This window comes from Puntigrus tetrazona, chromosome 1 (assembly GCF_018831695.1).
Source record: "Puntigrus tetrazona isolate hp1 chromosome 1, ASM1883169v1, whole genome shotgun sequence".
In the NCBI taxonomy this organism is placed as follows: domain Eukaryota; kingdom Metazoa; phylum Chordata; class Actinopteri; order Cypriniformes; family Cyprinidae; genus Puntigrus; species Puntigrus tetrazona.
Window position 1 is genome coordinate 10,258,803 of NC_056699.1, and position 15,297 is coordinate 10,274,099.

A 15,297-nucleotide genomic window follows, 5' to 3' on the forward strand; every position below is an offset into this window, starting at 1 on the left:
CGTATATTTACGAGAGTTAACAGTAAGGTCACTGTGAAGAAGAAAAAATCATTCGGTTTGTTGTTTAGTGTGCTAACAACAAAGAGGTTTTGCGGATCTTTGGTGCCGCCGAGAAAGTTCAGTCATGTTTATTTAATTTCTGAACAAAACGACATTTTAACGACTGTGGGTGTTTTGCCGTTTTATGCGCTGGAGGGCACGAATAGTCGCGAGGACGTTTGGAAATCTCGAGCACGCGCTCGCGGAGTGCGAAGTCCTCTCTTGTAAACTGCTTAGCGCCCAAAACCACTTACTAAATGTTGAATCTCGTAGCAGTGGTAGTAATTTCTACATTGCGCCGTCTTTCTTCGGCAAGCAAATGCGAATAGGTGAAACGAACGCTGAAAGTTTTCTGGAGATTTGTTTAACGTGGTTACCCCATGCAAATGGTACTTTCCTGATGTGGAGCATATCACAAAATAGACTAAACACCATTGCGAATGCTACGAACTCTATAATAACGCATTCATTACCATTATTACATATGGATAAATAGATAATAAGCGCTTCTTTATAACGTGTCAGGGAATTCTGGTAAATAATGCAGGTCATAGAGATGAAAAGGGAAGTTTTGAGATTGACAGCTTTTAACGTTCATTGACATAATTATTAATGTTTTCCTGCTTATGAACACATTATTGAACACATCTCTCTGTATTCATTGTCTTGTTTTTAGCTGAAGAAGATGTATGGCAGGAGACAGTGAGAATAATGCATAATTTATTCAAGAGGCAGTGGAATGTGACTTTATATGTATACACAAAAGACACTTCCATTCTCACAGTGTTCACAATAATTCATCATTTGGCCTATCTGCTGTCATGGTGTCTACGGTGAAGTTGGAAATATAGACAAATAGTCAGAGGCTGTTTCAGTGGTTTCTGATGCACTAATCATGTTTGTTTTGAGTGATGATATGCCATAAACAGATATTTAAAAGTAGTCTGTCAGTTTCTTATCAGCTTTAACCCATGCATACCTTCTTAATGATAATTTGAGTAGTGTTAGATATGAAGTTTTCAAGACAAAGGGTAAATGTGTCCCAAATGTATTAAATCTTTTAAAAGTGAAGCTGCTTAACTTTTTCTCTTTTTTTCTCTGCAGTTTCAGTGAGGAGCACGCTGCAATCATGCAGAACCACGTGACTTTACTGCCGGTGGTTCTGCTGCTCCTGTGCAGCTGCACTGGGATCCAAAGCATCGACACTGCACCCATCCCTCTGTTTACCCAGTCTGTTTACAATGCTACCATTTATGAGAACTCTGCTGCTAAGACCTACGTGGAAAGTCCTGTCAAAATGGGACTCTACATCACAGATCCTTCTTGGGAAATACGGTACAAAATAGTGTCGGGAGACAATGAGAACCTGTTCAAAGCTGAAGACTATCAATTGGGAGACTTTAGTTTTTTGCGAATAAGGACCAAAGGAGGTAGCAGTGCCATTCTTAACCGGGAGGTTAGAGACCACTATATTCTCACAGTCAAAGCCATGGAAAAGAATTCAAATGCTGAGGCTCGAACACGAGTCAGGATTCAGGTACTGGACACAAATGATCTTCGGCCACTGTTCTCCCCAACCGCTTATAGCATATCTTTACCCGAAAACACAGCTATTCGCACAAGTGTAGCCAAGGTGATGGCGACAGATGCGGATATCGGTACAAACGGAGAGTACTACTACAGCTTCAGAGAATGGACGGATATGTTTTCGGTCCACCCCACAAGTGGTGTAGTTACGCTAACCGGAAAGCTGGACTACTCTGAGACAAAGCAGTATGAATTAGAGATTTTAGCAGTGGACCGAGGCATGAAGCTGTATGGCAGCAGTGGATTTAGCAGCATGGCTAAGTTGACGGTACGAGTGGAGCAGGCCAACGAGCACGCACCGGTCATCACTGCTGTAACCCTAGCACCCTCAGACACTGACAAGGACCCCACTTATGCTGTAGTGACTGTTGAAGACAGTGACCAAGGTGCTAATGGCGAGATAGCATCTCTCAGTGTGGTTGCGGGCGACCCTCTTCAGCAGTTTAAAGCCATGCGCACAAGTCCAGGCAGTAAGGAATATAAAATCAAAGCAGTTAAGCAGGTTGACTGGGATAGTCAGCCCTTTGGATACAATCTAACACTGCAAGCCAAAGACAAAGGAAGTCCACCTCAGTTTTCGTCCGCAAAGGTCATCCATGTCATGTCCCCCCACTTTAAAGTAGGGCCTTCTAAGTTCAGTCAAGCTACTTACAGAGTCAATGTGAGTGAATTTGCACCACTGAACACACCTGTTGTAATGGTAACAGCTGTGCCAAAGTATCCTCAACTTAAGTATGCGTTTAGACACAAATTAGATAAAAATCATTTTGCCATTAATGCAGATTCAGGCTTGATTACAACAGCTGGGCCTCTTCATGCAGACTCAGTGAACAGATATGAATTTGAAATTATGACCAGCGACAAAAAAGCATCCTCAAAAGTAATTATCAGTGTGATCGATGTGAACAACAACGCCCCAGAATTCAGACAGACATCTTACAAAGCTAGCATTGATGAAAATATGCCCATAGGTACTAGTGTATTAACAGTGAAAGCCACTGATTTAGACAGTGGGGAAAATGGATATGTCACTTACAGCATTGCCAATGTGAATCCCCAGCCATTTGTCATTGACTACTTCTCTGGCGTCATCAGTAGTTCAGAGATTTTAGATTATGAACTGATGCCAAGGATTTATACCTTGAAAGTTCGAGCATCAGACTGGGGTTCCCCTTTTCGACGTGAGGTGGAAACTCAGGTTACTGTCACACTTAACAACTTGAACGACAACAAGCCGCTTTTTGAGAATGTGGATTGTGACGTAACTGTGCCAAGAGACCATGGTGTTGTCGAGCAGATCACAACCGTGTCTGCTATTGATGCTGATGAGCTGCAGTTGGTGAGGTACAGAATAAAAGCTGGGAATGACTTGAATCTGTTTGAAATGAATCCAAACTCAGGCGTTCTGTCCTTGAAGCAGCCTTTGAGTGAGGGTGAGGCAGCAAAAGTGTCCTATCACAGTTTGCAGATCATAGCCAGTGATGGAGAACATGAAACTCAGCCCATGTTTTTAAACATTTCGGTTGTTACGGCACGTAAACCAGTCCAAGTGAAATGTGTTGATACTGGAGTTGCCAGCATGCTGGCAGAAAAGCTTCTGCAAGGAAGCAAGATCCACAGCCAGAACGAACCTGAAGACCACTTCCAAGACTTTCACTCTGTGAACCGTGTTGCGCCCCAGTTTGCAGAAACTTTTCCCAGTGTGATTGAGGTCAAGGAAGACTTGCCTGTTGGGGCCAGGGTTGTCCATCTTAGCGCCACAGATTCTGACAGCGGTTTTAATGGAAAACTGGTTTATGTTATCTCTGGGGGGGATGTTGAAAGTCGTTTCGTCATTGACATGGACAGCGGATGGCTCAAAGTGTACTCGCCCCTTGATAGAGAAACAACTGATCACTATACATTGAACATTACCGTGTATGACCTTGGAATACCCCAGAAGTCATCTTCCCGTCTGCTGGATGTAAAGATCCTTGATGCTAATGACAACAGCCCACAGTTTTTACAGGATGCATATTCAGTGGACATCAGTGAGAGCACTGCGGTGGGCACAGAGATCATTCAAGTTGAAGCAAAAGATAAAGATCTTGGTGATAATGGTGTGGTCAGATACTCAATATTGGCAGACACAGATCAATTTGCTATTGATATGGAAACAGGGATCGTTACGGTGAAGAAGCCTCTAGACCGTGAAGTGCAACCCAGTTTTGTTCTCAAGATAGAAGCTCGTGACCAGGCCGCTGGTGAACCTCAACTTGTCTCGACTGTGTTACTTAAAATCACACTGGAGGATGTAAACGACAACCCTCCGAAATTTATTCCTCCAAACTATCAGGTGAGAGTACGTGAGGATCTACCCATTGGTACTGTTATAATGTGGCTGGAAGCTCACGACCCAGATGTTGGGTCATCCAGCCAGGTACGATACAGCCTCGCTGATAATGGGGATGGGAAATTTGAAGTAGACAAATTGAGTGGCGCTGTACGAATTGTGCAGAATCTGGATTACGAGAAAAAGCAAGTGTACAGTCTCACAGCAAGGGCGAAGGACAAAGGGAAGCCGATATCTTTGTCCTCAAGTTGTCACATTGAGGTGGAGGTCGTGGATGTGAACGAGAATCTGTACAGGCCATTGTTCCCATCATTTGTGGATAAGGGATTTATCAAAGAGGATGTGCCCATTGGAACATCAGTGATGAAAATCACAGCTCAGGATGAGGATAAAGGAAGAGATGGAGAAATCCGTTACTCCATTCGGGATGGCTCGGGTCTGGGGATCTTTACTATTGACGAAGACACTGGTAAGTTATCTTCCTTTCCCTTTCATCTGTTCATGACTGGGGCGGAGTAGCAGGGGATGTTTTGTCGGGCCATGAATTATTCAAGAAATAAATCTCCTATGCATAAAAGTGGCCGGTGATATGAACGGTGCAAATGTAAAAGGACTTGCTGTATTAGAGGTGCTTTTTAGGAGGAGGGTGCGTGCAGAAGGAGGGATACATATTATTTTGTGTGGCATCAGTTGGATACTTGTGCAGGTTGGTGGTAGCAGTTGGATGTCTTTGAGAGAGCTGATGAAGAGCATCCTGATTCTTTTCATTTTTGCGCCGGAGGAGAGAGAATTGATGGCAGGAACAGATGGAGCAGCTGTCTCTCAGACCTGCTGTAGACATTCCACACTAGTTGCCGTGGTATTAAGAGGATTGCTCGCCCTCCCCACCCCCTACTTCCGTGCACACATATTTTTCTAGTTGATACTTTCTCTCTGTCTATTTTTCTTTTTAAATAATCAAATCAAGCACCGGCTATTTCTCATTTATAGATTATTTTGTTATGTAGGCCATAGGGTACTTAATGTCTATGAATGTGAGCCGCTGAGAGTTAGGAATGGTGCTTTTTGAAGCAAACACATTTCAAAAGTCAACATCTGGCCTCATTATCTTTATACAAAGAATGTATTAATACCTCTCTCAGCTGCCCTGACCACTCAAAGCACCTGTGCCAAAAGCTTAAAATAAGCAGTCTGGAATTCCAACGGTCTTTGACTCTGTGCAACTATTGGCCACCCAGTAAAAAATGAAGGCCTCATATACCCAAAGCTTGCAGGTCTGTGAATATTAAGTGTTTTTCTTGGATTAATGGGTTTTTGTGCTGAGCTAAATGAGTAATGTGCAAACAGACCAGTGAAACATCATACATATAATGTTTTTTTCATGCATGCAGTTAATGTCTGGACTTCACGCATAACAAATCACCAGGTTAGTCAAGGTGGAAACGTATTGCTAGTATACTGTAATTCATATCAAGGTGGCCAGATACGTCTGCCTAAGAAAGTAAATTAGCAGTATCTCCTTTAAATCCCTTTTGGGAAATCTTGCTTTCTTGGGTGGTAAATTTAGCATGACAGGATGTGCTGGCATAGGGTTGTCCCCCCAACAAGACCATCTGTTGGCCATTGTGCCTGCCCAGTCTTATGGAGATTGGGCTTTGCTGCAGTTCCAATGCATGGAAGCTTACTTGGAGATTTTGATTTGGATAGAGAAAATAGTTAAAGGGTCTCTTGGGTGGATCATAAAGTTTCAAACCTGCATAAGTTTGCCACCACTCTTCTGAACTTACAAAAACCTTGCAGAGCTTAACAATTTTGATGACGTGGGGTCAGTGTAATAAAGTTTTGACCCATTATCAGAACTGTCACTTTTACATTAAACAATATTATATGCTTGCTAAAGTTTTAATTTAATAGTTACTGGAATGCTTTGTGGTTGTGAGCATTGTCAGTTGAGCGTCCACTTAGCACCAACCCTAACTAGAGATGCAGGCCACCAGGAGTCTCTGACCTTCTCCCCCGCTCTCTGACCCCCAAATTGATCTATCTGCTCTAGCAGCCATGCCATTGTCTTTTCCAGAGTCCCATTGTTAAGGATCATAGCCAGGACTGGTAGTAAAGCAAATATGCCCGAGGTAACAGCAGCTCTCTTGGGAACGGAAAGATTAGAAGAGGGATGGGTAGGAGGTGTTCAGGTTTGAGGTCACTACATGTGGGATGAATATCACGTTTCAAGCAAGGAATCAATCTTTAAACTAAGGCTAGAGAATAGTAATAAAGAGCCATTTGTTGTTTTGCACTAAATGGGTATTTCGAGAACGTGGGGTCACCGTTGCTGGAGGCAGTGGGTGTACCTTTAGTCATGTTTTATGAGAATGAACAACAAAAGAAATACTGAAACACATCTGGGCCATATTTGTTGCTTTGCACTATATTTTCCATGTGTTTGTGTTGTTTGCCCGTTTTATTCTCTACTTCAGCAGACCCCACAGGGGGGCAAAGAATGTGCAAATTAAATGTTTTCTGTTGTTCATTTCTACCCCCCCATTTTGTTCGCCTCAGCCCTACATGTTTGACTCCAGTAGTTTCGCCTTGTAGGAATGTGAGGCTTCCATCATTTATATCCCGTCTTCCCATAGATGTATTTTTGTTTGTGTCAGCGGAGCAAAAAAGCTTCCCTCAAAAACCTCAGTTCTGTGAAACAGTTTGAATTAAACTATTACTGACACAATGAAACACGAATACGACTCGATTAGTGCTTTAAAATAGAATGGTTACTTGAGATTTTTGGTTTTTTTGCTGTGATTTGGTCTGCTTTTTTTATTTCAGCAGTAAATAGCAAAGCTAAAAATCGGTCTGTAGAGTCTGTCTGTAGAACCTCCTGCAGTGTTTACATATGTGATTCTCACAAACATGTCAAGAGCAGAAGGCTATAATGGGCTCTGGTGAGACCTTAGTGCTCAAGACAGGGAAATTCTGCCATGTGTGTGTTCGTAAAGATGACACACACACACAAGCACAGATACACGAGCCAGTGAGGTATGCACTAAATTGATTGATGTCACCAGAGTGGCTCAAAGAATCTTGTGCCTTTATTTAATAAACCTCCCATGGTATAAGTGAGTGAGTAAAAGTGGAGAGCAAAGCCACGGGTCAAAGATCTTAGGCTTGGATATTTATGAAATGAAATGCTAAAAAATAGATGGTTGCAGATTCTGAGCTTTCTCTAGGGACACTGTGAGCGTCAGTCTCAAAGTCAGCATAAAGTCAACCATTAATAAAGGTTAGATGAGCTCGAACATTTATGTGTGTGTGGTAGGGAGAATGTCAGTGACACCTGGCTAGTAGACAACCTACCAAAACATCCTAGCAACCATCCACAACACCATAAAAATCTAGTTTTACCTTGAATTGAAAGTGCAATTTTGCTATCTTTAATACAATCAGTCAAAAACTTCTTTCAAGATGCAGCTCATTAAAGGTGGTGCAAAAGAACAAAAATTCTGAGCAACTCTTAAATTCTGAGGCCAGTGACATTGTATGCTCAATTAGTTTTAACCTTTTATTTTAATCCTAACACCTCCTCCTACTAAAGCACATTTTAAAGAACAACGACTACCAGGCAGTTTTCTCATTTGTGTTCTTAGAATATTACATTTCTGCTTTATATTATTCATTTGCTCTGTAATGAAATCAGCTCAGTTTCCTTGCCCAGCTGACCACTCAAGATGTGATATAGCAATTAACACCCCTCGTAAAAGTTTGCAGGGATCACCTACATTGAGATGCTGAGTTGCCACATTCTTCAGATCGTTCAATTTAAGAAAATGACTCAACATTTCATTGTTTTTATTTAATATCCAAAAATATAAGCAAATAACTTCCAAATAATTGGATAAAGTTTAGTCACAGAGATCACTATTTCTCAACTATGTGAAAAAAACGCAAAAAGTTATATATGGTATATTTTGAAGTGGTATATTTTGAAGTTTGCTTCTTTTTGGAAGTTTTATTTCGAACAGACTGCTCACATTATAAAATGGGACATACCTACTCAGACAAAGGAATACAGACATACCTGCTTGAGCTAGACACCATTAGGTCAGAGAGTGCCCCATAATGCTGAGCATGCAACCATGTCTAATCCCCCTGACTCGCTGCACAAAAATATCTGTTTGTGCATGAAGCAGCGTAGAAAGCCATTGACTTTTTCCACTTGTTCCCAATGTGACTGATGGTCAGAAAATGTAGTCTGACTTGTAATACAACAATGCTTTTATAAGAAACAACATTTACAACTTCCAGTTAGATGTTTCAGAGATTGATTATTCACTAGGCAAAGCCAAAATCTTCAATCCCAGTCTGCATTTTAATTTATGTTCTTGGTCTGTCATTTTATTAACATAACTGTTAACATCTTTTACTCTTTTAAGTCCATATGCTCTGTCAAGCCTTTTTTGAATTCTCTTTGAAGACACACAACCCCACTATCTTTTTAGTACGTTTCAAAATTCACTTTTGTATAGTAGCCAGTGCGGCATTTTTGAAAACTCAGTCCACTTGATACTGGCTAATGCAAATGAAGTACTCTGTTCATTAACTATTCTTTTAGCGCTTTTAGAGAAGAAATATTTGGAGAACAGAATTGCACTTCTAAGAACAGTTTCATAAATGTCATTAGGTTGGGAATCGGACTGCAGGGGTCGGGCTGGATGTTTTTGATTTCCCCGAAAAGAACCTGTAAGATTAGTTGATTTTAGAATTCGACTGCACTGCTTTTTTCCTAAAAAGAGCATAATGATCATAATTCATTGGTTTATTATTTAAACTTTATTGTTCTTGTTGTATGCTTTGATTCAGTGGCTTTATTGAATAGTAATATAGGGCCGAATGATTTCCATGATCAGTACATGATATGGACCAGTGTCTGTGAATATTAAGCCCCCAAAATAAATCTAAATATGAATTCTGCATGTACTGCATGTCTCTGTGTGAATAAATGGTGCAGATGTGCGTTTTGATAACCTTGTGAGTTCTCAAACACATGAACAAAATCTCTCTCTCTAAAATCTCTCAGAACAAACAGAAACCTTAAAAGGACTTAAAAGTTCAATTAAAAGTTTGGTGACAGGAAAATTACTGAATGTAATGCTAACACTACTACTACTAATAAAAAAAAAAAGAAATATTATTTTTAAAGGAATATCTAACAAAATATGTTTTTACCAGAATTTATGAATAATAATAAAACATGCCATATTTAATTTTTGTTCTCCATTCTGTCACGGATGGGTGTTCGGTTCCTTGCCGCTGTTGCTAAGTTGCGGACCCTTAATTTAATTTGATTTAATTACGGAGACCGTTTCTGCTTTTAATAAAAAATAAGTGTTTAATCTCTTCACTCTGTTGTCCTATTTGATACTGTTCAGTGTTTTGACACGCTGTATTGTTAAATCACTATATAAATAAAAAAGTGATTGATTCAAAACTAGTTTCCAACCTATATTAAAGATGTTTTCCTTCTTGTTTAGAAGGTATTAGCTGTTATTCTTTCAACTAGTGGAACAGCCTTTTTAAAAGAAATGAATTAGTTTGATGTACAGAGCACTAGTATGAGAGTGATCATGCACTGCTCTTTGTGCTGTATCCCCTACATGCCCTTCCTGTGGGGAGAAAGGTTGGCTGATTCTTTTTGATGCCAGATAGCAGAGGAATGTGCAGGCGCCTTTGTCTTCTCATGTTTGGCTACCTCTCGGTTGGCCCGGGCAGGGATCAGGGGAAGGGGGTCATCTGAATAAAAGGGGTCAGGTGTGAGTTTTTCTCTTCTATAATGATTCTATTGCCATATCTGGCTCATTTCGCTCTGGCTTTCTCTTTCACTCTTACACATTCCTGCCAAGTGTCAAAATATTGAGCCTACTGTGACTATTCTCTTTTGTTACCCATCTCGCCATCTCATCACCTTTTTCCATCTCTCAGGAGTGTGACTACTACTTTTCCACTTTTTTGCAGAGGGTATAAGACTGGCTGACTCTGTGTAGTCTCTGCTTGATCCGTGTTGCTGGGGCAACCGGATTCTGGAATGCAGGATCAGGAGTTGATTGTAGGGTGCTAAATGAAAAGCACACTTTCCCTCGTTAAAGTCGACTGCCGTCTCCGACTATCAGGTCCCATTTTTGGGAACTCTTGCTGATGTTAACTCTTGTTATTTTAATGTTCCCTAAATAAAAGCCAGTTGAGCGAAAGAAGACCGGCTATGCCAAAAACAAACCAGAAGCGGAGTGTTTTTGGTCTTAGACGTGTGCGCTACAGAATTGACGGTTTGACGTTAAGCCCAGTATTTCATACTCAAATTCCATATGCCACAGTCCAGCTCTCAGCCATGCCAATTCCCATTACGGTGGGCGATGTTGCAACGTTCACTGTTCCCCTGTGATGTCACAGATTTTTTAACAAGAATCGAAGGCGAGTGACAGCAGATGTAAACACAGCGCCGGTGGAAGCAGAGTGCGAAACCGGAGACGCTAACCACTGAAGCGAGACAAACTGTATGATGCATCTGCTCCCAAACTGTATCTGACTGTGCGTCAAAGTTAACTGACATTTTAGCATCGCACATCCTGGGACTATGAATGTCACACCCACTGCTTTTCCACTCAGAGGTTAGAAATGAGAAATTAAGATGAATGCTTTTTATTTCACTGTTGGGCTTCTGAGCTTAACGAATGATCGCAACGGTTTGCCACAAAGGCACAACAAATCATTGCATCATGAAGCGTTCAGCGAAAATGCCGTGTTTTTTTTGCTATAAACTTGTACCTGTTTTTTGAAAACTGCTAACAATGTATACCCCCATTTAAACAAATCGTGTGCATTTTGGCAGCACACACCAACATTCGAACTAAGGCAAGTACATTGCATTGTCTGATTACAGTAAGGATGTCTGCACTCTGGCTAGACAGAATTCCTGATCTCTTGACTATTTTGTCCTCAACAAGTCACTTACGGCCACTAATCTGTACAGTCAGTCCTGTACGTTATGCAATAATGGCCATTTCTATTGTCGGATGTTGTGAATGGTACCAAAATAGCGAACCGTACCATACTGCTTTTGGGACCCTTTTGTTGGGGTACCTAGCACAGTAGTTTGTTACCTAAAGGGTGGAGCTAGACTGCAGAACATTAACGGAAAATAGTTACTAAATAGTGCATGCAATTCCTTCACTCCTTCCACCATGCTGCTCATGTGTGTTGGGCTTGTTTACACAAGACTGTACAAACACACAAAAAATATAACATTTTATTTAAGAATTGTATACTTTCACTTCTTTTTATAGAATATATACATTTATACATTCCTTTATTGTAATATTTCATTGTAAAAAAAAAATATTTAAGAAAAATTGATGTGTTGATTTTTTCGTTTTCAAACGCCAAACCATCAGAGCTTTTAAGCTTAGAATTAGTTGAAAGCACTATTCATTGATGGTCGGTAATTGATGCGTTTGGCTTTAATTTAGATTTTTATTTTCACCCAGCCCCCATTGCGAAGGTGTTCAACTTTAAAAATCAGAATCAGAATCAGAATCACTTTATTGCCAGGTATGTTTGCACATACGAGGAATTTGTTTTAGTGACAAAAACTCTACAGTGCAACACGATAACAAGACAAGACAGATATAAAGAGAATTATGTACAACATACAAAAAAAAAATAAAATGTGCAACATTTATAGCAGTTAAAAACAGCAATAAGCATAATGTATATTGTTTTCCTCTTTGCTGCAGTCTGGCTTGCCTAGATTTAAGGCTGTGCGCATTTTCAGGTTTGTAGTCATAAGACTCCCTCAGAAACAACAAAGTAGGAACGTACGCCTTCATTTAGACTGGTTCATTTGTTATGAACGGTCTAATGTAAACCAATAGCACAGTGTCTGTGTTTGTTTTGGAATGTCGGTTGCACAGCTTTGCCCCTAGATAACGGTTAGGTATAAATTCGCGTTCGTAATGATATGTAAAGGTGTAATTAGGAGCCTAGTTAAGAGTCAAACATCTGGGGTTTGAACCAAATGACTTTTCTATTCCCTGTGTTTTACTGCCTCGCCAGACTCCTCCCTGCAATATTTTAAACGCCTTTGATCCTCGCCACACAGAAACACTCCAAGGAGCACACATTTATAAATAGAAAAGTGAGAGGAAAAAAGAAGTGAGGCTTTCAAAATGTCAAGGCAGCACCCCGTATGAAACATACTCTCACTTCATAGTCTTATCGGCCTTCCCAAAAGTGGAGAGAAAAGCTCTCCGGCATGAACTGGGACGTTAATGCGGCGGCCTGGTGATAATGCCTGTGCCGACTATGTCACTGGGCAGCTATTTCATGCTTTGAAAAAATGTTGTTATAACGGAGGACAGACGCTCGTTATCAGGAAGGGCTCAGAGATTGGAGTCAATTCATGGGGGAAAGAGCATGCTTAAAGTACAAACATGATATTTAAACAAACATGCCGCGCTCACTGCCAGGCCTCTGCAAAAACACAAGGTCTTCTGGACAATGGGATCTGTCTGGGCAAGTGTCAAAAGAAGCTCTCAGCTGGAATTAATGGGCTAAAGCAGGCAGGAAAAAACTCCCCTGGTTTCTTTTTCTTGCTCCTTTTTTGTGAAACAGCTTAGCTATTTTTTCTCAGGATTGTAATATATAGGTTTATATCATAACTGGTTTGTTTTGTAAATGCAGTGATTTCCGATCGCTGCCTGCTTTTAAGATGATGAGATTAGTGTGATACGTGGAGCTAGACAGTGAGCTACATTAAGTCGGTCAAATCATTGTGTTCCTCCTAAGTATGGTTTTTCCCTCCAGCCAGATGTTACAGGCTGTTTTGTAGCGCTAGTCAGGTTGGTAGTTGCTTTGTTAGCCTGGACGATGTACTGAAGACGCAATGATGCATAACACGGAAATAGAGGGTTGACCCAAGAGGCTTCGTAAGGCCGTAATCACTTGTCCATGATGCCCTGCAGATAAGATGGCTTTTGTGTGCCACAGTGTTTGTTAAAGTCATCAAGCACTCGTTCTTTAATTGCTTCCTCAATCCGCTATTAGAGGCTGATAACCTTGGCAGTAGCAGTCTCTTTTTTTCAAACTAGATTTGTGTTGGTTTCCAAGAAAATTGTAGTCTGTAACAAATCGTTTTTTTCCCAAACATGCATTTATTGCTTTTTCAAGTTATAAAGTTCTTACAGTACCCTGAATATTTAGGACGTTAAGAAAGGCCTACTGGACTACATGCATTTTTCAGCATTGCAAGCTTAAACTTCTTCATCCACTAAAGCCATTAGTGATGATTCAACTACATGTGTATGGGAATTTGAAGTAATCTTAATGTAAAATGTAAAAAATAAATGTAACAAATCAAAATAATAAATGCCAATATTTATTGGCTAAGTTTAGAATATATTTTTTGTATTGAGGCAAGTCAAAATGTTGGCAGGACAGTTGCCAACAGTGGCCCAAATCCTCCTATTGAGGCCAGATATTATTCATGGTTTTATGAAGTAATAATTGAGTTCATTTATAGTACAAGTATTCTAAAGTGAAATTAAAGTGGGGTAGAGCTCTATTAAAGCCCCTGAAAAAAGTCTGGGAACCGAGAGCATGATATGATTGAAGTTGGGAAAGGAGGGGTGAGGTGGGGTGATGGGAGCTTAGCCGAGGGTTCCCTCATAATACTCTTGGTTCTGACACTGGAATCTCAACTATGTCTCTGGAGTCTCAGGAAAGAAAAAGATCGAGAAAAGAGTGAAGCGGGAGGTGGAGAGAAAAATCGCTGAGAAAGTTTATATAAGCATGTGAGCAGGAGGCCTGTGAAGGCTGAGGAATGCAGGAGCCCAGCAAACAGAATTAACCAAGCCAGTTCAAAGAGAAACGGACCACTTTTTAAAGTGCAGACCAGGGGAATACACGTCTTAAGCTGCTCTAACTTATTCCTCTGCTTCCACCACCTCCACTACATATGTGAAGCGGTGTAGAGTCACTCTCTGAAGGTCAGAGAATTGCTCAGAGTTAGTCAGGCCTTGCTTTGATGATATTCACAGCAGTTCTATGAACGTCAACTGTGCTTACAGGAGCTGCAGTCTTGTGGCTTATTACGCATCCTCATCCAAAAAAAAAAAAAAACATGATATTGACAGTTTTTTTGATGGCAACTTGTCTCTTTCTGAAAATGAGCACTAGGGATAAACAGGGTTTTACATATTATAATCCTCTATTTGACAACCCTGGTAATCTTTTTCTGGCTTTCTAATTTGGTGCAATTGCCAGCTTTTCATTCACATACAATTAGTAATTTCTCAAACTGAAACTGTGCCATGTGTTTATATGTGTGTATAAAGAAGAAGCCAGGGTTTCTTCAGGAGTCTATCATTGACACTTTTAGCCCTGTGCACTATTAGAACATTAAATCTCTTGAAACACTCACTCTGGTTTAGTTTGTCCACCAACAATATCCAACATCAGATTTAACGCCTCCCCAGTTTTTCTGAAACCATCACACAACTTGGGGCTGATATTTTTTAACTAATTTTGGCCGATGCCAATACTGATAAATTTATATATTATATAAGATTCGTAGTCATAGTTTTATTTTATTTCACATTGCTGACGTTATGTAATTGCTAGCACATGTGAGTTAATCGACATATTGGCATAATGTTTTGGCAAATTTCAGGCTCATGCCGATATTTATATTTTTAAGCCATTATTGACAGCTTCCAATATCAGTCTGATAATATTGTGCATCTTTAGTTTCTACTCTAAATAAATGCTGCTTAAATGCTTTTCAATTGTAATTTTTCACAATATTTCTGTTTTACTGTATTTTTTTTTTTAAAAAATAATAAATAAATAAATGCAGTTTTGGTAAGCATGTCATCTTTCGAAAACAACAAAAGATCTCACAGACCCCAAACTTTTGAACTTTGTTAATTATAATTGCATTTAATGGTAGGACAGGAATTTTTTTTACAAAATAAATCATAATATAAACATTTTGATTGTAGTGTAGCAGTTTGCATAATAATAATTTCTAAGAATTTCTAATACTTCTTATTTTTTGAAAGATGCAAATTTACATAAATATTTTTAAGTGAAAATGATCAAAGCTGGATTGGGTTGTATGATGATCAGCACATAGCATGTCGGTGAACTCATATTACCCAGTAAGCCATGTGTCCAATCAGACCCTTCTCTCTGACCCTCATTTTGGGAATGTTGAGAAACAGTAGAAGAGGGAAGGCTGCATGGAGGCTGTGCTATTCCCCAATCCACTTAACATTCCAATCATCATGGCC

The 15,297-nt window shown here is 40.0% G+C and overlaps 1 protein-coding gene across 13 annotated transcripts in view; it reads left to right on the forward strand.

The window, feature by feature from the left end:
- fat1a (FAT atypical cadherin 1a) overlaps nucleotides 1-15,297 on the forward strand; it is a 78,541-nt gene that overhangs the window by 2,141 nt on the left and 61,103 nt on the right. For all 13 annotated transcript variants that reach the window (XR_006251239.1, XR_006251240.1, XR_006251241.1 and 10 more), the window contains exon 2: nucleotides 1,144-4,427. Coding sequence is in view for 9 of the 13 variants with exons in the window: in XM_043242903.1 (XP_043098838.1) it covers nucleotides 1,169-4,427 (3,259 nt within the window). In the remaining 4 variants the exon portion in view is untranslated. The remainder of the gene's footprint in view (nucleotides 1-1,143; nucleotides 4,428-15,297) is intronic.